Consider the following 23,434-nt stretch of genomic DNA (forward strand, 5'->3'; position numbering starts at 1 on the left):
ATGGGTGCTGCAATACCATTGATATCAGTTGCTAGGCTGGTTATCTTACATATAAAAGGGTAGGGACGTCACTCCCACGTCGTAAGCTACCGTTGCGCAACAGTAACCTTTACGGGGAAACGTACGCGGGGAGAGCTACGTGCTTCGCATTGCTATCAAGAGAGCCTTATCATCAATGATGCGGTCGGGATGCTTCTTCTGAGCTTGTTATTTATTGAAACGTACATTGTTCTGTATGTTGTATGCTTGATTCCAAAGAATGCATGCACTGTTCACTTCACTTTCCTGACTGCTTGTAGCCTCTTGCTTACGGTGGTATGAGCCATTAAATTTTTACTTGCTTATGGGGGTATGAGCCATTGATGAGTGTGATGATGTGGATAGTGGCGTGTGGCGGTGCCAAGACAAAGTGCGTGACAAGCCAGCTTTGGGTGATGGTGATTTTGTGGAAACACAAAGAAGAGGATTGGTGATGATGATAATGGAAGAAGACCACCACGTGCCATGAACAAAGAAGTGGCACGAGAGCACGCAGAGCGTGAGAGCGAGCGGCAGCCTCAAACGTCAGCTCGCAGAACGGCGGTTCAAGGCTCGGGTACCGGCGACCGGGTGTCCTGCTACCGTGCGGACCTTGTCGGGGATGCAGCTCGTGACTGGGCTCTCCTGTGCACCACGGCCTGCTGTTCTAGCAGCCTGGTGCAGTGCTTCCTGCTGGGACCGGGACGCCTGATCTACCTGCCTGCCGAGCAAGCCCGATGACTGGCGACCGGGTGTCCAGCAACCGTGCGGACCTGGTCATAGATCCCGTTCATGGCTCTGCTCTCCTGTGCACCAGCGGCCTGCTGTCATAGCGGCCTGGTGCAGTAGTTCCTGCTGGCCACCGGGACGCCTGAGCTGCCTGTCTGCTGACCGAGCTCGACGTTATAGCGTCCAAAGCGTTACAGGCCAGGCGTTACTGGCCAGCTACAGCAGTGGCCTAGTGTTCTACCGGCTTGCTGTTTTTTCTCGTGCTTCCACGTCGCGACAAGGAGCGGCGTGGTGCAACAAGGTGCGGCGCGACAGCAGCGACGTAGCCACAACGACGCTCCACCATCACAGCCACCGTCACGGGCACCGCAACGACGATGCACATGGGCGAGTGTTAGGCACGTGTTTTATATGGAAGGACAACTTACCAGGTACATGTAAATCGTCTGTATGTAAATCGTCTGCATCGTGCTAGCGTGTCTGTTTAAAGCCTGTGTTTCGTGTAGAAACCTCCCGTCTGCCGTGTCATTATTAAAGGATCCTGGGCCCAACGGAAACAACGGCAAGTTAGTTTGTCGTTGTTATCCATCACAATGAGTTACTGCTTGTAGCATATGCCTTACGAGGTTATGAGCCATTGCTCTGCCCTACACTGCCGCCGGGATGGGCCCACCATTGTTTTCTGTCGACGTTACGCCACGAAGTAATCCTGGGATCCTAGCCATAGACAGATTCGTTGTAAAAAGTGATGCGGCGCGCGCTCAGACGGGTACCCCGAGAGGGCACTGTTAGCCCAGACGTACTAAAGGCGTACTAGTGACTGTGAGGCGCACGGCGCGAGCAGAGGCCGCGGTAGAAAGCAGACCGCGCGAGACATGAAGATACTCAGCGTGCGCATTCGCTCTTTTTTTTTTTCGTGTTTTGCGGAGCATTGTCCAAGCCAAGGAGAAGAACCAGCGCACAGATCTTTCAAGTGCACCGAAGGTAATTTTTCTTACAAAATTTATGTTGGCTAACATACGAAGGAACGCACGACAACTGCTCTGTTTTGCGAACAGAGCTAATTGAAAACACATTTTCGCCCGAATTCGTATTACGACTTTTTATTCTTGTTCGCTTCTTCGCGGAGTAAAAATATTTTGATGTGGGGGAAAATGGGGGTGTTCTGCCATGTTTCTTTGTTCAAGAGATGTCTGGATGGGCATTGGGCTAATTGTGGTCGGTGAATGCTGCGGTCCTCATTCTGTGACACATCGCCTCGATATTTGATCGCGCAGAGATACTGATGAGGTGGACAAACCCAAGCAGGGCTACTTCGTGTGTAACAAGAAGCACGTTTCAACGATAAAGCCATTAGCGTTCCACACCATTATCACCTTCGTAGGTCGCTGTGCAATGAAGGCTAGCGACCTACGAACAGATTTCCAAGCATTCTGCCTCCTGAAACCGGTTGTGACTCAGGTCTTGTGTTTAATATACGCGGTATTTAGAATACGATAACGTGGCGCGACCCCCGCCGCGTTATAGGCAGCACAACGCTCGCACCTACGCTGAACTTCCCCATTCCTTCGTAGTCACACAGACATGCGCGGACGCACAGAAGAGCTTTAAGTACGCGCCTGTAGTTCTATTCCGGATGCGTCTAGCGCCGCCGACGCTCAGACTAGACCACGGTGTAAGTATATTAAGTGCGAATGCACTTCTTAAGCGACCCCGAAAACTCCGCCGGCATCCGCGCTCCTCCTCCTCTCCCCTAGCAACGGCGCGAGGAGCGGAGAGGAGCGTCTGTAGCAACGGCGCAGCGACGTCACGCCCCACGTGACTGCGCGCGCTCCGCCCTCCGCTCCGTGGCTGCGCGCGCCCCGCGCCGGCTCCGCACCGCTCTCCGCGCCGTGACGTCACGGCGCGTTGTGCAGCTTGCGCCTCCGCGCCGTGGCTGCGCGCGCCGCGCCGGCTCCTCGCACCCTCTCCGCGCCGTGACGTCACGGCGCCATGCAGCTGGTGTGCCTCTCCCCCGTTAGGTTTGCACTCACCCTCGGCCGCCACCTCTCCCCTCGCGCTGACAGCTCCCTCCTCGCCCGGTAGCAGCCCCTCGTGTGCGTACTCTCCCCACCGCTCACCCCCTCTCCAACCGCCTGGCGTGTTTCGCTCCGCCGTCACGTGTTGTGTGTGTGGCGCCGGCGCGTCTGTCGTGCTCTCGCTGCCGTCTCCTTCGCTCGGCTCTGCAGTTTAGTCGCGCGCGCCCCCTCATAGCATCACCCCGTGCTTCGCACTTCCTCATACTCCCCTTCGGGGAAATGCGGGTTTTTTTGTTGTTCTTACACCGTGGACTAGACGTACCACCACTGCTTTCACCCCACCTACCTGCCCCTTGCTTCTCGCGCTGCTCCTAAATGTGCGTCCACTCTTCGCGCCTCCGCGGCACGATGGAGAGAGTTCGGAAGGGAAACATGGGAAGCCTCGGAGGCTTGGCACAGTGCTTCTCGCACATGGGAAGCACATGACACATTGCGTCTCGCGAAGCACTATGCGAGTATCGCCTTCGCTTTCGCTTCCACCGCCGGCCTCGCGAGAACCGAACATGGTCATTGTCGAGTGCCGAGTTTGGTCAGTTCAGTAAGCGCTCTTTTGCAGTGTGCGCTCGAGTTTCATTGTAACGCGCGTATGCTGCTTAAACAGAGCGTTTGCACTGTTGCCTTGTGCGCAAGTGGCGCTGGCGTTCAGCGCAACTGAGAAAAATTTCAATGTCACCGCTGTGCACGGGCCGTGCTACAAGCACACCTATGCTTTTGTGCAATTTGTATCATGATTAGTACTCCTGCTGCATCTGTGAAGACGCCTTGGAACTCCGAAAAGTTCAGTGTCCATCGCTGGTCTTCCAAAACCATGATGTGAGCCGGATTTTCAGCAGATCTCTTGTATCGTAATTTGGTCGGGCGTCATTTACTTGATGCTTTTTTTCGTGCTGTATCAGATTTATTGATTAATGGAAGGTATTGGACAATGTATTCATGTCGCACACTATTTCTCTTACGGTACAATCTTGGCGAGCAAACCTGACAGCGTCAGGGAAAAACTCAATCGAGTGAGCTGCTCGTAATCTAACGGTGTTAGCTTTACTACTTTTTGGTAGTTTTCATTTAAATTTTATTTTTTCTGTGGCGTAATTTCAGCTGTACGGTTGATGATCGCGCCCCATGCTCACTATATGCTCATTCTTATGATGGATTTTTGGACATTCTGATGCACAGAAAATCAGATGTTTCGTTGTATGTTCAATACGGCGTCATTTTTCTTGAATATTTGTCGCTTGTCATCCCTGCATGTGCTGTACATCAAACTGATAATGTTTGTGTACACAATCACAATTTCGTAACTGCTTACAATAATATTTAGCTGAATTAGAATGTACCATATGCAAAAAAAATATATTTCGGTTGTGACCGTCGAAATATTCGCTTTACAAATACCTAAATCAGCGCGCTTATGCATAGGCTCCATCATGCACTTTTCTCCTCGTACACCTTGAGCTGTCATTTCCAAATCATTCATAGATCATACAGTATGTACATACAAAAGTACTCTTTTTTCGCCTCATCGAAGCCGCAGCAACATCACCAGGGCCGGTATTTTGTAGCGATGCCTTTCCGGTAATAATGCATTTTCACGCTTATCGCACTTTGTCAGTGGTCAGAGCGACGGTACGCTCGCGTTATCAACGGGATCCGCCGGCCGTGAGCGGTGGATGATAAGACTAGTATAGAATGAGTCATAATGCATCGCTTCAAAATCGTGGCCCAGAGCGCCTGAAAGCGTCCCCGACGCAAGAGTAGCCCTTAATGTACCTGTATGTTCCAAAGGTAGCGCCAACCATTGTTCAAATAGGACAGGAGAATTTCCTCCCGGCCCTCTACCTCTCTCCTGACTTCTTCGCCATTTTCCGCTCTCCCATTGGACGAGACTTGAGACGTGACTGATAACCCGTGCGGCTTTCGTTATCGTGGGAAAATGGCGCCATTAGTGAGCGTAGAAACACCGGGACACGTGCGCTGGGCGTGAGCGTAGGCTTTTTACATTTTTGAAGACGCCCTCGGCTGCAGCGCGATGCCGACTTGCTGTTCTGTTGGATGTTCGAATAGCATTGCCAAGGGGGGCAAGCTTTTAGATACGAAGCAGCTTATGGCGGGGGCTTTGTCCGTCCCTCCCGCGGCGTCCCACACCCCACAGCGCATGCGCGCCCCTCCCCCTCTATCTCCTCTCCTACGCTCCCCCCCTTTCTCTTCTCACGAATCCTCTACGGAGCGGCGCCCGCGACAGGTGGTGTGACAGCTGCATACTCCGCTGGGGGCACCACGGTAGTTCCGCGGTACGAAAAGGACGGAGCGCGCGCGCCTCACTCTCTCTCTTGTGCAGCGCCGCGATGAGCGCTCGGGCCGCTGCCGCGAAACCATATCCTGCTCAAGCTAACCATCTAACTGCTGCTTCGCATCCACACATGGTTCCCCTTAGCGGGAGATGGAATAATTTTTTTGCGCTTCCTCGTGGCCAACGAAACCTCAAACAGCGGGCGATATGGCTCCACCGTATCGGAAGAAAGAAATTTGACTGCCCCGAGGGAGGTCATTACTGAAGGAGGTTCGATCGCTGTTCTCACGCAGTTAGTGATGAATGCGGGAATTAAGGTAGGTGCGTTCGCAAGTTCCCCATCAGCCAACGTCTAAGTAAAAAAAAAAAAGTCCCGGTTTATGCTCTGTGGCGAACAAAAGGGCGCATTTTGGCAATATGAATGCCAGCATGACTTCTCATAAAATGAGCATAATGGAAGAGTCACCAATTAAAGTGCAAAACGCAGAAAGCGCGCGCACACACGGGAACCAAGGCACATAACTAGGGGGAAATAAAAGCGCGCGGATGCATTTCGGAAATAAAAAAGACACGTTGATGGTATTTAGCATATAAATGTCTCCGCCCTGTTGTGTGTGTATAGTTTGATGTAGCTATTTTTTTTGTAAGTACGTCAGGTACACCATTCGATTCCGAGAAACAATCAGCAGTAGTAAAGACTGCTTAGGATTGCATTTGGCTTGCTCCACCTTTCGTTTTCCTCGTCTGAGCAACGCACGTTGTACCAATAATTGAAGGTACTACATATCTTACGTAGATATCTTACATACGAAGAACCTTGTGAAAATGCGCCCAGAACAGTCGCGTTTCAAGCAAGCGGTTCAACGCGCCGCATGCGATACGAAATCAAGCGGGCGGTAGCGGCCGCGCGCTTCGCTGACTAATGGCGACGGACAGGGAGGGGCGAGGAGGAAACCGTGCGGAGAGGAGGAGTTTGCGCTACCTTTGAAAAAGTACAGGGACATTAGTAGCCCTCGGTTGCGAGCGCCGCATTGCGGAAGAGGAGCCGGCCACGTCCACCTTTGAAATTACTCCGTGCGATTGGGATGGCTGGAGAAAAACCCGCCGGCGCGCGCGAATGTAGGAGACCATGCCACATTATCCGTGATTCAGTCAGTACCCACCAGGTGGCGACGTTGCTCGATCTCGCTGTCAATAGCCACATTTAAATTAATGCGACCGTGGCGCATCGAGTCGCATTTCTACAGCCACTACAGTAGCGCAGCCAATCGAAGTGAACAGCTGTACTTCGTTAGTAAAGCCAATCGCATTAAAGCGTTCGGACAAGGTAGATGGAAGCGTACAAATGGACTTGTGCGGTGCTTGTAAACACTGACGTATCGGACTGATCGAGGGACCGAGTAAAAGTGACACGGATGAAGGCGTGTGCCGGCATCCGTCTAACTTTACTCTGTCCATCGATTTTCGACCACCTGGGGTTTCTCAACGTAGTGCAATAATGGATCCCACACAGAATGTTTTACTGTAAGCGTAAAGCAATTCATAAATGGTTTAGATTGCCCAGCGCAGCCAGAATTTGTGTAGGTTAAGAACATCGAAATTCCCGTAAGTGACTTACTCGCTACGCCGCGTACGAAAAGGGGAACATGTTGCTATAATTAGCGCACAAGTAATGACAGGACGTTTTTCGATTAAGGCGTATATTAGAGAATGAAAATGAAATTATTACCTGATTTTCACTCACTCTTATGTGGAAGATGTTGCGGAGTTTGAGGGGCTAGCAATCCTCTCCCTTTAGTTTCCCTCCGTTAACCCTCTCACACGACTGTGTTTCAACGCTAAAGCAGCCGTTCACTTCTGCTTGAAATTAGAATGAGGAAAATTTGACCTGAAATGCTTATGGGACTGTAGGGTGCATTACGATGTAGTTATACTACTTACCTAAGATGCCTTCTTCCTGTCTCCCATCGGAGGCAGTTTGCCAAGCCGAGGATGCCGCTTGTATCGTTGTCATCAGCGAGCAGCCAAAGAGTGTGTCCGTCTGGCATGTTCTCGTATTCGATCGCTTTTGCCTTTAGCTCCTCGATCCAATGAAAGTTGTCGCTGGACACATCGAGAACCTCAGGCTTCGCTTCTTCGAGAATACCTTTGGTTTTCCTCAGAAGCAGCAGTGTTGTGAAATTATTTGATTTCAGACCAATGACGGTGAACCCATAAGAGTTGAAAAACGACTCCACGTCGTCTTCTTTGTGTACTTGAAGTTGAATGCAGCCCATAGACATTAAAGCTTGCTCGGCAGGTGTCACTGCGGTGCGCAAGGCAATCAGGATGAATCCTTGTTTTTTGCTTTGCACTGAAAGTTGTTGAGCTAGAATTTCTAACTGGCTGGATCCCCACGTGGTAAGGCATGCCACAAGCAAGTCAGCTTCGGGCAGTTTTTTATTCGGAACTGCAGAGGGATCCCAATGAAGTAAACTGGTTCCTTCTGGAACATTCACCGATGTGAAGTTAATGTCAGACGGGAAAGCGACAGTGTAGTCAACGTTTAGCCTTGTTTTTGCCATAGCAAGAAGTTGAGTAAACTGGGAAGACAGAATGCAGTGACTTTTTCCGGTGACTAACTCACAGACTTCAAGTTTCGTGGCGCTAGTGTTTTCCACCACAACATCGAGAAGGTGTCTCAAGGGATCTTCTTCAAACAGAGCTGTCCTAATGACATCACTTTCTAGTTCTTTCTCGTAGGCCTCCATAGCTGATTGGATGATTTGCACTAGCGAGAGATCGGAACGGTTCATTTCTTCTTGAATGGAAGTGAGGGTCTTCAGCAGCCCCTGATTCTCCGCTTTATTTTTTAGGTTGTATTCCTTTACCTCTTCCGAAGCATTGTAAATGCATTTCCCAGCTTCGAGAGATTCGGATTCTTCACCGCAGTAGTTTTGTAGTATGCATTGCGCAGCTCCACTGCACGCGTCAATGTATTCTTGGAGGTATGCCTGTCTTCTCTGCCTGGTATACTCACTGTCTATATGAGGCACAAATGCGTACTCGTTGAGTACCATGACATCTTCCGTGACACGCTGTGGAGCGGTGTTGCACTTTAACCCTTGCAGAATGATGCCTCCGGAACGGCATGTACGCATGCGTTTATCGTAGACGTAACCTACACCTGCAAAGAAAATAGTCACGCAGCAATCCTTAGACGAAGTTATAAGCACTAAGACGTTTCAATGTCAACAGTTGATTAGAATATAGTCACTGACTTTCCCGCGAAACAAACAGAAGAAAAACACGTTTTATTTGCAGGGATCAATAGTTTGTTTAAAGGACAGGATTTGTTCATATGCATTATTCATTTATGTGTTTACAAAGGTTTAAGAATATTGATGATGTTGAAAGCATATTGTACCATCAGGCAAGCATGCGTTCGTTTTAATATAACGATACTGAAGAAAATCTGACGGTCCCGCCGTCACGAGATTCTCATTGCACGCCGCCTCTTAAAGGAGCATTAAAATAGTGTTTATTGAAACCGTCAAATGCATTTGCAGTTGAAATAGACAATTTCAGAAATACTTTATATGAAAAATATTTCAATGTATCCAGCAGACCGAGTAGTTATTGGCAATCAAAGATCGCTTTTGATCCTCGTCGCGATGCTCCCGCTGCTTCGTCGATACCTTGCACTGGGACGTCTACGGCGCAAAGGGCAATCTCCATGTCGCTCGGCCTACTGAACGACACCTTGGCGCGCCGTTAAAATTGGATTATGAATGCTCAACTACACGGCCCTTCCGACTTTGGCGCCTATGACGCGTCATACTGGGAGGTTCTCTCAATGTACGGTTAGGTTCGCGGTGACTAATCCCTTTGCTGTCGTGCAGTGTACTGTATAGCATGAGCGGGCGTGTTTTCTCCGTAAAGTTCGCCATGTTAATTCTATAGTCATGTTACTGGCTATAGTACATAGCAAGTAACACGTTTGCTTTCGCAGTTATCGCTACAGCAATCAAACAATTCCCGTATGAAACGTTCGCTCGTGCGAAAACCGCCACACAAGAAATGGAGGGGAACGCGCAGTCAGGTTGGAGCATGGCCTCCGATACTGCGCTCGCTGGCAGGTTTTAACGCGACAGCGTTAAAGTGGCCCTGAACTACCCGTCGGGCTTGGTGAAATAACATAGTCCGCGGGTAGTATACGCTGCTGTGAACATCTCAGCCAAGTTTTATTGTCGTAGGCGGTGCGTGAAGCTCGCAAGAGGAGCGCGAAATCGCCTTTCTCTCAAACGCTTTCGTTTCAAAGAAGCCATGATCCTCACTCTCTTTTGTGAGCTTTATTAAGCAATAAAGCACATTTGAATACGCGGCTGCTATTGGTCGCTGCGGTCGGCTACACCGCGGCCGCCGCGGGGTACCACCACAAGTCCACTGGCTGCTGGCTCTGGATGACCGCGTTTTGCTTACGTTTTGCGCGTCGTAGGCACAAAATGGGAAGCCGTGGCGTCTACGTTAACTCGATGTGGAAAATCGCGTTTGGCTAATGTTTAGTGCGTCGTAGGCATCAAAATCGGAAGTCCCAGCGTCTACGTTAACATCCAAAATGAAATTTGAACTGCCCGCCACGGTGACCTTTCGATGGCAGAGCGTTGGGGCCCCTCCCCAACTCGGCCTTAGCCTTCGCAGTGCAAGGCATTGAAATAGGAAGGGAGAGCACAGCGGAAGCTTTGTTTGATTGTGAATAATTCCACTTCTGCTGAACGCATTGAAGTACTTTTTGCAGCAAAGTATTTCTTCAATAGCCTTTTTTTCACTTTGAATGTCTTTCTCCACTTCGATAAATAGTGGTTTAGGAGCAGGTCCCGTTTAAGGGGCCCGTGTCGCAGAAAATTCGGCGTCGGTTTAGATGTGGGCGCGTCGGCGTCGTTGGCGGAAATAATAATCGTGAACCTACCCGACCGCGCAGGCCATCCGCGTGGCGCAAGGCGTTAGTTAACAAAATTACATTTATCAAAGTAAAATCCGTCAGAAAAATTGTAAAGTACGACTTAACCACAACGTACGAACGTGATAGCGTCAGACTGTAATTTGAATATACGAGAAAACTTAATTCTCTTACGCCGAAACTCAAACTTACACCCCTTTTCCAGCATTTCTACAATTCATGCAGCGGCGCGCCCTCGGTAACTTCCTTGCAATAACACCATCCAGATGGCGCTCGCCTCCGCGGCAGCATATCGGAACAAATATTCGGAACTAGATGAGACATGTGTATGCTGCAGTAAAGATCCAGAGACCACTCAGCACATCCTAATGGAATGCGACGGGATCCACCCAGCGAGAACCGTAGGTAACGTGCAACTCCCAGAAGCGCTTGGGTTTAAAGTGGAAGGAAACATAAACAGATCAGCCGTAGAGATCAGCAAGAGACGATTAGAGTACTGGTGGAAAAAAAGCAGGGAAAAGATGGATACGACCTGATCTCTTAAAATCATAGGCAGCATTACAAGGTAAATTTTTGAAAAAGAAAAATAATGAGAGGTAGGCAAAAATGCTAGATAAAGAACATGTATGGTATACCTGATTAAATCGTGCAGGCTAGGTGACTATTTGTCGCCGCCCCGTTTCAAAGGGGATGCCAATAAATCATCATCATCATCATCATCATCATCATCGCCACGTGCGGAGGCGAAGTTGGACAAAAAAGCTGCAGTTGCCGGTAATAAGCAGCCGGGGATCTTTTAATGCTATCGCGTTCCACTCTTGAAGGCGAAGCCTAAGCATCCTCCAATTTTTTTTCTCTCGCCAACCGCAGCAACAACAAGGGAAGATACATCGGCCCCCGGCGCCTCGATCGCCGACTCCAACAGGGCCCGAGCCGACCGTTATGGACACTGACGACGAGAGCAGTTCGGTGGAGACGGTGGATGAACGCGAGGACCACACATGTACCGCGAAAGGGATCGCACTAGGTCCCGCAAGGGGCGATGCGGTCGTTACGAGATATTACAGAAACCAGTCGATAGCATCGCGAAGAACCTCGACGAACGTTTTGCAACACAAACGACACAGATGAACGAAATGTTCAAAAACGCGATAGCTAAGCTTTCCGAGCAAATGATACAGCTGTTCGCCGCGAACTCGGCTGACTCGGCGCGCATAGACGACATAGAAGCGAGGCTCCCGCCAGCTGCGGGCCGACCGATTAGAATGATGAGCAAGCCGTACGCTAGACAGCAACAACAGAATGCGCAGCAGCAAAATACGCTGACGGACGTAGAGACGCCACCGCAGCATGCAACCAAGTCGCCTTGATGGCGACGGGTTAAATTAAACACTAGCATCACCATGGCTAGGCATGAAAACAATCACAATAACACCAGCAAACAACAGTACACAATCTGGCAGTGCAACTGCCGGGGCTACAGGTGAAAGCGGGGTAATCTCCAGCAATTCATACGCAGCCGCGAGACGAAACCGGGCATGATCCTTTTACAGAAGACAAACGAGCCGGTCAAACTAGCTGGCTACAAAGCCATAGACGCGGCCGCGACGGACAACAGGTAGAGAATGAAACGGGGTGGATATCACGCGCGGATAACACGCGGCGGATATCACGACACCGAATGCGGCGGTGGTGCGGCTCTCATCGTCGGCGCTCCGGTCACCGCCGTGCTCGTTCGACCTAACGTCACTGTGGCGCAGCGAGAACTTGCCTTCGTAAAAATACCTCACGTATTCGTAGAATTAATTCCTAAGCGCGGCCGAGGACTCTTCGTCCTTAACGCATACAGTAAACCCACGCTGCAGCACCGATTCGGGGAGCTCCTCTGTGGAGCGCGCGCGGCCGCCGGCGGCGAGCCTCTGCTTGTTGCTCGCGACTTTAACGCGCCCCACGGATCCTGGGCTTCCACGCGAGAAACACCCAAGGTCAAACACCTTTGGCAAGACTCGTAAGACCAAAGGCTTGAACTCATCGTGAACCCCGCCGATCATACACGCAGTAGGAACAGCGTGAGCGTAGACACGCTACCAGACCTTGGGCTCGCGTCGAACGTGACCGCAGCGCACTGGCGAAATACCCAGGAGGACTTGGGGAGCGACTACTCGCTCATCGAGATCACGATAGACAAGGGTCCGGGCGGTCGTAGGACTACCCCTGAAAGCTAAGGCTGTAAACTCAAGCTCGTCAAGTGGGACACGTTTGGCAAGAAACGACCCGCCGTGGTTGCTCAGTGGCTATGGTGTCGAGCTGCTGAGCACGAGGTCACGGGATCGAATCCCGGCAACGGCAGCTGCATTTCGATGCGGGCGAAATGCGAAAACACCCATGAACTTAGATTTAGGTGCACGTTAAATAACACCCGATGTTCCAAATTTCCGGAGTCCCCCACTACGGCGTGCCTCATAATCAGAACTGGTTTTGACACGTAAAACCCCATAATGTTTTTTCGGCAAGAAACGAGAAGAAGGGAGGCAAGGTGACGAGGCGATTACGGACATATAGACGAATGGACCGAGACGCTCAAAATGGAGGTAGACGCGGCAACGTGCGATGTTCCGCCCTAGGCGAACCTCGAAGTAATCGCCGTAGAGCAGGCTCCTACACATGTGGGAAGCACAGCGAGCACACCTAAAGAGGTGGAAATTCCAGACATAACAGGGCGTTGCGCAAACGCATAGCACACACAATTAGACAGGGAAATCCAAGAATACGCGCTGCAAGTATGTAAGGCACAGTGGGAAGAGACAGAGAGAGAGAAATAACATTTATTAGCCCCGAAGGAACTAAAGCCCAAGTCCGGGCCTCCTGGTAGGCTCATGCCTCCTGGCACAGCACGTTCTTGACGTGCTGCACCAGAAGCGGCCACCACAGTTTTTCAAACCAGGTGGGGGAGTGGTCAACTTCCTCCCAGCTGCCAGGACGCTGGTTTTGTTAGCACAGTGGGAAGACACGTGCAACGGCCTCGAGTGGCAGATGAGCGGGCGAGTGCTTGGCGCCTCTTTCGGCACCTCTTAGATCCCAAAGAGACTCGGGCCGCTAAAAGCCGCAAGACTCGTAGTCTAGTAAGAGATTTTAAAGGCGATAACTTCCTCGATGCAATACGTGGCCATTATTTTAATACGGGCAAAAACGTCCAACACCCCGAATACGACGGCGTCGCAAAGGAGAAACTAGACACGGAATTTGGCGAAGCAGAAATTCGGACAGTCCTGTTCGAGCTTAACACCAGATCGGCGCCCGGCCCTGACATGGTTACCAAGACTCTCCGTAACCTAGCGACGAGTCAGTGTCTCGACTCGTGACATACGTCAACGAGTGCTGGCGTGTGGGCTCCCTTCTCGAAGCTTGGAAACTGGCGTTATCACGATACCTAAACCGGGCAAGCGAGTTACGCTCGACAATCTCAGACCGATTTTGCTCACGTCTTGCGTCGGCAAAGTGCTGGAACACGCAATTCTCAACCGCGTGACCGACTTTTTCGTAGACCGCGACGCGTTGCCGCACACCTCACTGGGATTCCGCCGCAATCTCTACGCACAGGGCGTATTGCTTCAGCTAAAACACCAGATCGTAGACGACACTACCAGCTCCACCAAGGCGATTCTCCGTCTAGCTATTAAAAACGCCTTTGACAACGTTAAGCACGAAGCGATTTTAAAGAGTTAAAACATTAGGACTAGGCCGAAGAACATACATTTACATTCTAGATTTTCTTACAGGCAGACGCGCTAGCGTTGTCGTCGGCGACGAGGAATCGTCGGAATTTGAGACGGGCCCGACGGGCACGCCTCAAGGCTCCGTTAAATGACCATTACTATTTAATTTAGTTCTATTCGGGCTACCCGAGAATTTAACACAAGTAGAAGGAATGTATCACTGTCTCTACGCGGATGACATCACCCTCTGGGTTCCCGCGGGAGGTCACGTCAAGTGAACGCTACAGGCGGGAGTAGATGCGTTTCAGGAGTATTTGCGAGGGCTCATGTGCTCGGCGACCAAGTCCGAACTGTTAGTCTACAAACCCACGAGCAGAGGTAGCAAAACCATGCCTGAAGAGGAACGGGAATACTCAAAGATACGCGTTATCTCGGAAGACGGTACTCCCATACCGCACGTAGACAAAATTGATGATTAATGGGTTTTAATGGCGCAAGGGTCAGTTCTGGCCAAAGAGCGCCAAACACATGTTGTAATGAAGTATTAATGGGATCAAAGAATGTAACACGGCTGTAAACGGGCCTAAAATAAGTCTCTGTAAATTGCTTAAAATATAAATGTACTAAAATAATGGCAATGATTAGTTACATGTCCTATGATCATAATATGTTGGCAACGATGGATGGTTAAGCGAGGCGCATAGGAGATGGTAGCACTAGTACCTCAACAGGACCCTTGGAGGCAAGGGTCGGGAGGCACGTACGTGCTCTACAAATATGCTTACATTGCAGCTACAACCTCCAAAGAGGAGGTAGTGCTACAAATAACCTGGCCAAATAATTTTTAAGATGTCAGTTTCTTTTAAAAAGCTTAAGACCGTGTTAAAATTGAAAAGCGGTTCATTGCTGAGAAAAAATGCTGGGTGGAGAGGTACGTGATCACGATACAGGGAGGGGAAGTACTTTTTCCTCTCTGCATCTATTTCCCGACACTGAAGAAGAACGTGTATAACTGTAAGGCTATTGCCGCATCTACTACATGTTGGAGGTTCACTTCCAGTCAGTAGGTGAGCGTGGGTGCCGTAGGTATGGCCTATCCTTAATCTGCAGAGAAGTACTTCTTTGTGTCTATCTGTCCTTTCGTATCTCCAGTTCCCTAATTTTGGCTTTATCATGTGGAGCTTATTTAATACTTCAGTATCCCACTGGCTTTGCCAATACTTCCTCAACTGATGTCGTATGAAGGGTATCGATCCTAAAGTCCCAATACCTTCGGAAAAGTACCCTCATCCTTTGAACAACGCGGCTTATCTCTCTCCTGTATGTCCGATTAGACGATGATAGCGCGTGCTTTCTATTCTTTGTATTTCTTTCTTTTTTTTTCGCCTCTGAGCCATTTCGAAAGTCCATCTGGGCCGGCGGCGGCGGCCCGGCCTGAAGGCTTAAACTGGAGCTTTCGGAGGGGCACCACCGTCAACTAGCTTTCACAAGCAAAATGTATAGAAAAAACAAAACGAGCGTTTTAGGAGAGGAGACGGCGGAGGAGAGAGTAGATGGCGGTACTTTCCCGAAGGTACGCTCTAAAAACAGTTGCATCCTTTGGGGCGTATTTTTGCCACAGAACAATAATTGTCATCGGACTTGCGTGGCTTTCCTTTCTTTAACGCTGTGGGCCCGGCACTTCTCGGTCACGAACGACAAGAGCGTTATCAGCGTGACACAGGGTTCTCGACAGGAAAGTAGCAAGTGCAGAGTTAAGATAAGAAACGCAAGCAAGACACATGACGATTATTGTTGTATGGCAAAAATGCACCCCAAAGGGTGCAACTCTTCTTAGAGTGTATAAGGGATTTTTTCCAGTTCTTTCGGCACGTATACAACGTCGCTCTGCCAACTCTTCCTTGCTGAGGATCCCCCTTTAGCGGCATTCTTAACCTTCCATTGCACGCCGGCGCGATTTTCGACCAGCTACCGCAAGCTAAGTAAGGGGAAGCAGACTAATCGGAGACGTCGGCCCCACCCTCACTCTTAAAACAGTTGCACCCTTTGGGGTGCATTTTTGCCACACAACAATAATCGTCATCTGCCTTTGTCACAGCTGTCCCCGATTCGTCGTCGGCGCGAAGTCGATCGACGGGGTAGACAAGCTGGTTGGTCGTTCCGTACGCAAGCGAGCACAGTGAAAAGAGTCAGAGTCGGGAGTAAACAAAAAAACAAGATATTTATCGGCTGATAAATACACAGAGAATAATAAAATACAATAATAAAGAAAACACAAGACAGACTAACACACCTGAACTTAATGTAACACAATGATGAAGACAAATAAATACGAGCAATGAACAGTAGATATTAAAATGAAACAGTGCGAGGATCAAATACAAAAGAATACACTTAACAGTTTTCTATAAGACAAAGTTCAAAAGCAATCAAAGTTCAAAAGAAAACAAATGGTGTCATACGCATGGCCGGGCAGCAGCAGCAAGTCCATAAACCGTGAAGTCGGTGCACAAAGCTTTCCCGAAGAAGGCTGGCGGTCCGATCTTGTCGAGGTGGATGCGAATTGCTGAGCTGGGGTTCCCGGGAGTCTAGATCTGACGACTTCCCTCAAGCAGGTTGAGCTAACTTGAGGTGAACTACCGTGAGCTTCGTTGCAGACGCTGGTTTGACGTCTCGTACGTCAACAAGTTCCTCGGAGTTCCGACGTGGCCAGGCGGCCCAGGCGATACTGGACGGCACTAGCCCCCCCCCCCCCAACGGCTTCTCAGCAGCGCATAGGTTCAGCTTCTAGACTAATCAGCAGGGCCCAAAACATGCGCTTAAATAGCCTCTCCTTTCCCTAGTTCCCTAGGTAGGGAAACTGCCGCTACGTAGCATTCTCCGAATTCAGCTCTCTTAGCTCCCAACAATCTTGGCCGCGACCTATCACTATGGACGAAGAACCGCAGATTAGCCTCTCTCCCAATGTCAAGGGCCAAGGTTGAGCCCGGCACTACCACGTGGCCGTACGTGCACACTTCGGGGTCCGTAATCGGCGTGACGCGTCTGGAATCGAGATGGCAGCCCGAGCGGCCACGACGCTTTTGACGCCCGTAATTCGGCGTGTCGATGTCGAATGCATTATACGCTGCACAGTCAGGAGCCCACGTGTTTGACACTCGTAATTCGGCGTGTCGATGTCGAATGCATTATACGCTGCACAGTCAGGAGCCCACGTGTTTGACGCTCGTAATTCGGCGTGTCGTTAATCAGCGTCCAAACCATTCGAAAATATGCCGCTCCGTGACAGTCTTGCTTGCGTTTCCTATCTTGAAAACTCTGCACTTGCTACTTTCCTGTCGAGAACGCTGTGTCACGCTGATAACGCTCTTGTCGTTCGTGACCGAGAAGTGCCGGGCGCACAGCATTAAAGAAAGGAAAGCCACGCAAGTCAGATGACGATTACTGTTCTGTGGCAAAAATATGCCCCAAAGGGTGCAACTGTTTTTAGAGTGTACGGTTATGTGCATTCACTTCGCTGGCTTGGCCCCAACAAAAGCTTCACCACTTGAGCGTGCTCCTCTCCTCATGTCAGCCAATTAGATAAGAAAACCCGCTCAGTTTAGGCAGTGTTATTCATCATGAAAGCGAACAACGGTGACTTCCTATAAACCAGGAGAGCTTTTGATTGGGCTGTTCAGATAACGCTGCAGGTCACCGCCCGATGCTTGCGTCGGCGGTGACGTCAGTTTGACTTCAGAAGATTGGAATAAAAGCAGATGGGAATAGTTTGACGTTATAATGCCCCTTGTGTTGAAGTCCTTTTTGTTCATGGCATTTAACAACGCAACAGTAGCGTCAATGACGACGTTGCAGGGCAGGGCGTCGCACCGCAGCGCTCGCTTCCACTTTCTGCGTGGGATTGGCGAATGAGGCGAACAGCTATTTTAGGACGGCCTTGGGCGCAATCTTGTACGCGTTCCAAAATGGAACGGAGGCGGTCCGTTCCATCGAGCCGCACACGATTGGTCAATTTGATCGTCACGGTTCAAATTGACCAATCGTGTGCGGCTCGATGGAACGGACCGCCTCCGTTCCATTTTGGAACGCGTACAAGATCGCGCCCAAGGCTTGTAGCGTCTCTGACCAAGCAAGAGAAGTTGTTAGCTCTTCTCCGAAGTGATACAGACGTCAAATACGCGAAATACGCGCCAGAAACAAGTCATGTAGGTGCTTCGCATTCGACAGCTGTACAGCGAACTCAATCAGGGAGTCGGACAACCTCCTACTTCTCATGTGCCGTCACGCCTCATGTGCCAATAGGTGGCGCCATGCTTCATTCAAACCTCCAGCGCAGGAGGCCTACAGTGGTGAACTCAGGAGTATAGTTATGACCACCTGTGGTTAGTTAACGTACGCTAGCATTCTTGGACCCGCGGTTGGATGCGAAAAAATAAAAAAAAATGTCGCAGTTTCGCCCGAAAGGCGAAGCATCGATTGCGATAGCAAATTAGTAGAGAGCTATTCGGAGTATGGATAGTGGTTTTATCAGCTGCATAAACTTGGACACATTCGCTTACTAACTGAATTAACAATCGTGGTGTCAGCGCGCACAAGCAAACATGAATAGATCACTCTGAATGACCGCAGACAACGACTGTCAAAACGTTGGCAGCAAGCGCAGCCGCCGCAGCGGGCGAAGGCTCGCGCGGTCTATCACTTCAACGGAAACTGAGCGGCGAATGCACAGCGCATATAAAGGTCAGAGCCGTGTGGAGATAAGAGACGGCTAAGACGAGCTCCAACGCAGGGCAAACTGCAGAGAAGTTGTGCAGAGGAGAAGCTGTTGGCAGAGGAGAAGCTGCCCCCCCCCCCCTCCATACCGCGCTGCCTTCCCGCTTTCATGCTTTCGCGTGGGAGATTGAGTGGTAAATACGCCGCTGGTGCCGGAGCACAGCGCCGCCCCGCCTCACTCCCTCCCATAACCCCACGGCCTTTCGCGCGACGTTCATTCTCCGTTATTGCGCGCGGGGGAGTTTGCCCTCCGTGATAGCGCGCGTCCCCCGCGCGCTTTCGCTCGCGCATACGGTGTGCGGCGGCGATTTTATCGCCCTTGGAATCTATACGGAACCTCACGGCGATGGTGACGGCGACGGCAGAAATCGGGTTGAAGTGTCCATATAATTGCTATTGCAATAAAAAAAAGCGAAAACATGCCATTGTATTCACGGTGCCAGAAAGAGTGACCGACTTGGAAACAGCAACCCCTAAGTACACTTCAGTAAACTTCACCGACACTCAAGGCGAACAACACAGGCGCAAGGCACCGAGGATGCTCCCACAGCGCGCATTTCCCGGAGTTAGCTCCTGTTCGGCTAGGTTAATACTTCGCGGGGATGCACACCGCCTCGGAGTCTCTTGGGGGCTGCCCGGCGTGCGACACAGTGGCGCCAAATGCCCAGGCCCACTCGAAGCGTGGCGGGCTGTTAGGCCATCGAGATCGCGATCTCTACACCGCTTGCAGCACGAGCTCTTCTGGGCTGCCGTTCTCCTTCTCTAGCCCTGTTTTTGACTCTGCCTCTGTATATAGTTACCGCGGCTGGCGATTGCCTGCCCTCCCGCTTTTGACGTTGGTGCGCCTGTTGCTGGGTTGGTCGAGATCTCGTCGATTACATTTGTGGTTGTATATTCGGCGGTCATATGTGCACTATATGTAGTACAAGCGAATGATGTATAACAAAGCTTTCCCTTTAATCACACTTCTGTTCTACGTAAGAAAATAACTCCTACATAATTACCTGTTCTTGCATATCGAGTCAAAACACGGCGTCATCTTAATGGAACAGCTCGACATACTGAGCGAATTCGGTGATTCATTTCATTTTTGTGAAACCAACCGCTGAGCAGGCGTCACACGGTGTGTGCGCAATGTTGGAAAATTCTACAAAGCCGATATGCGCCACTTTGACACATGGGGTATCGAATCGTTAAATATAATAAATGTGTATCGTATACCTCGCTCTGCATACATCTGTCATCGCCATTTTTTTCTCAACAAGTATATCTGTGGTATGATATTCGAAACAGATCCATGTGCGTTATCCTTGGGACACCGGTGATTGGATATGCTTAACCGGACTTCCAGCGGGTGTCCTATTTGTCTGAAACGCTGCACTGACATTGGGACATAATTCGGACGTCCGACGGACCAAATGGTTTCATTCGGTAACCTTCAAAAGTAACGTATACTCAAACTCACCGGCACCCAGTCACATAAAAAACTATGTGTCACAGTGGTGTATATCCGTTTTGGAGGATTGGCCAAAAATAACTTGTAATTTCGAAATGAATGAGATTCAGTGTACTCATGATTTAGTATGACTGATGTACGATAGAAATTAACTAAACCGCATCAAAACAAATAAACATTTTGAAATTTATTGTGTAATACAACCCTGTCTCTGTTTTGTCAACTCCACCATCACAAGAATCCATCACGTAAAATCGCAAATTATGCACCATTCGAGAGAAAGCATGCTAGTCGCATAACAGCCGCCAATCGCTTTCATAGGATGAAAGCACCGCCAACTATTTTTGTGCGCGATTCCACTTTTAATCGTGAAAATATTTGTAAGCGGGCGTTTGCTGTTTGAAAAATGTTTTGAAGCGGAGAACCGATATGAACAATCTGCAACAAAGCAGCGTCAAACAATTAATTTTCCAAAACGTCTCGGTGCGCCGCTGTTTGGAATAGAAAATTTCGTATTGCGCCTTTTTTGTGAAAAGCGAAACATGCACGTGTTACATTTATGAGGAAGCGGGTTTCCTTGTCTCTTCCAAGCTGTTTGAATAGTGGTAGGTTCGTCGGCGCCTAAAAAGACGATCGAGCAGCAATAAATCTTTTGACTCCCTAGCTGAAGGGACTTACCCACGTTTACTTCTCACGTTCCAGGAAAACATTATTTTTAACTCTCTACAAGATCCAGTTGTCTACCTAAAGCTAAACAAACCTAAAGCGGAACCTTATAAACAGACCGGAAGCAGTGTCAGCACCCTTGCCTTATTCTTTTTTTGCGTCCGTCCGTCTACAGTGTACTAGAAGGCTTCTACAACAATGTAGTCCGTCCGTCTCTCTCTCTCTTTCTGTGCGTGCATGCGCGGTGTATTCTTCGATGCAGAGTTTTGTCTATATTCTTCAGGTAAAACCTGAAAGCTGAGCGCGTAATTTTGTCTCAGCGCCTTCCTTTGGTTTACCTCCGACAATAATGCTTTGCTTTTATATCTTTCTTTTCGCTGTGCATAAATGACACCGGTATCCTTGTGGCACGTATTACATCTTGCTAAATATTAGACGAGGAGGACGGTGACTAGCGCGCTCATCGCAAGCGGCTCGATCGTGATCTGGCGCTTCTGGACTGATTCGAACGGCCAGTATAGACGCGTTGTTACTGTCCTTCGGGAATTAAACTTCCCCTTTCCCGCCCTTCCAGTGCTAAGACTCCTTTGTTTTACACCCGTTGTTAAAATGTAAGAACTGGTATAGTCCAAAACCCACCTGATTCCGTTGCCTTCTTAGTCATCTCCATGTGAACGACGGGGTCAATGCGGCAGGAAATTATCTTTACGGGAAGCTTCAGGGCTCGTTTGGGGTACGCAAGACTACTGCCGTGAATCATTGTGTCTATGAATGTAATCCAGTTGTTGTCCCACTTGAGCATGCCATTCGGCCCTGTAAAGGAAAAAAAAGTCAGAAGCCTGTACTGCTTAATAATCGTATACCATATGCCCTCCATTCCGCCCTTTTGCTAAGCAGACACTGTCCTGCAAGGGGTAGCGTAGTTAGCACAAGTGGAAGTGCTATCCACAAAGACCTACAGAAACTTGTTTACTATTAGGCAGAAAAAATAATCTTAAAAAATTTGGCTCTAGTTCAATTAAGAAAGCTGAGTATTAAGACAAACAAGAGAAACATGCAAAAAAGTAATATAGTTGTTCAGTTTGATCGGTAAATGTAGTCTTGAATGAACTAGTGACGATGGAAGTTGCGTGCTGGTTTCAATCTACGCTGGTACTTTTATAAAAAGACTCGGGTGGTGTTTTCGGGTGACTAAGTGGAACGCCAACCTTGAACTGATGGTAACTGCGACATTAAATGTGAATGGATAAACAAAATACAGTCACGCAGGTTTGAACTGATCCTGTTGAAATGTGTATGCGTAAATGCAAGAACTTTCGCTGAGAAACCGCACATATTGGCTACACTGTATATCTAGCATGCGCAGTTCACAGCTGCTGCAACAATTAGTGCCAAGATGACTTTGTTCAGACGTGCCTGTTCTGCGCGAGAATTTCCCATTGGCAGCTTCGCGATGCCACAGAATAAACAGGCTATTAGCAGGATAATGGGCGCTGCGGACCGCCAGCGCGCAGTAGGGCGCACCATAACTTCTTGCGCAAGCAACGTCAATCTGTGGGTCAGCTAGGATTAGTCACGGTGCACTGTATAATTTAAGCACGATTTTAATCACCTACACAGGAATCAAGAAACTTGACGGGCAGCCTTGGTTGAACCATTGCTAACAATCAATGACTTGCAAGTAGTAACAACTCGCTATCTGATGTGGTCAAAGGTAATCACTGCTATGTTCAGTTAGCGAACACAGTGAAAAAATAAATGTGGGAGAGGTGTTTTCATGGCAAAAATCCACGCGACCGCGCGACTGCCCTTCCAAGCACGACAGATCGGTGCCCTTCTACTCACGGCGGCGCCTCTGGTGGCAGCTTTTGTCCCTACATGAAACTTCGGCGGGAATTTCACGACCAGAAGAAAGATTGAAGGACCCTGGTAGAACATTCATTACAATATATAGTTTGCACGTTCGCTTTGCCAGCTTGATAAGTAGCCGCGTCTCGCGGCGGTAGTAACACAACCTTGAAATCAGATAATTCATTGGGGAAAATGAGCGTTGAAGCCCAAACCAACCGACTGCAACTAAATGGTAGCGCTTATAGCAGGACCATTTGACCGCAGCACTTGTCCGTAGTTGCATATTATTTAAATTGTTTCGTCCGTAAAAGCATACCACGCTACAACTCTGGCGTTTTCGTATATCGCGAGTAGCTTGTACAACCAGAAAATTGGGACGACATCCGAAGGACTTGTCTTCAAGTGAGGGACACCTCGTAGTTTATACCAACTCGCAGCGCGCGTGAATATCAGAAAAGCACGAAGAAGTACGTTCTATGGGCACCTGAAGCCAACGTATAAAAAGCGTCACGTGATTAGCAACGCCGCGTGTCAACAAATGGATAGAAATCACAGAATCCAATCTGACCTACGAATTTTTATCTGTCTTGTTCGGGTGTCGGTGCTGATGGTACGTACCGCTTGCGCAATCCACGGCTCCACTCAATTAGTTGAACTGTTCGAGGCTTGCTAAGCCAATATTTATAGACAGAAAAGTATCTATAAACATTGTGTTCAGTGACCGACGACATTTCCCAAAACAAACCGCGAAATAGCTCTCAGCGCAATTTCGACGCAAAATCGCAGCGAGCGCTGTGACGCTGCGAACAACCGGTTGGTCGCAGCCCAAAATCGGGGTTGGCACGGCGACTGCGATTTTGGTCGCATGCGATGAAAATCGCATCATGTGAAACAGCCTTCATCCCCGAGCCTTGCGGTCCC

General features: G+C 49.5%; 1 protein-coding gene across 10 annotated transcripts in view; it reads right to left on the reverse strand.

Moving 5' to 3' along the window:
* The window catches only part of LOC119444370 (fatty acid synthase-like), a 648,066-nt gene that overhangs the window by 464,931 nt on the left and 159,701 nt on the right, over nt 1-23,434 (reverse strand). For 9 of the 10 annotated variants that reach the window (XM_049663304.1, XM_049663305.1, XM_049663303.1 and 6 more), the window contains exons 8-9: nt 21,302-21,475; nt 7,054-8,278 (exon numbers count right to left, since the gene is read on the reverse strand). In XM_049663304.1, coding sequence (XP_049519261.1) covers nt 7,054-8,278; nt 21,302-21,475 — 1,399 coding nt within the window. The remainder of the gene's footprint in view (nt 1-7,053; nt 8,279-21,301; nt 21,476-23,434) is intronic. The other variant, XM_049663307.1, reaches the window with a different exon arrangement.

Source organism: Dermacentor silvarum, chromosome 3 (assembly GCF_013339745.2).
Source record: "Dermacentor silvarum isolate Dsil-2018 chromosome 3, BIME_Dsil_1.4, whole genome shotgun sequence".
NCBI lineage: Eukaryota > Metazoa > Arthropoda > Arachnida > Ixodida > Ixodidae > Dermacentor > Dermacentor silvarum.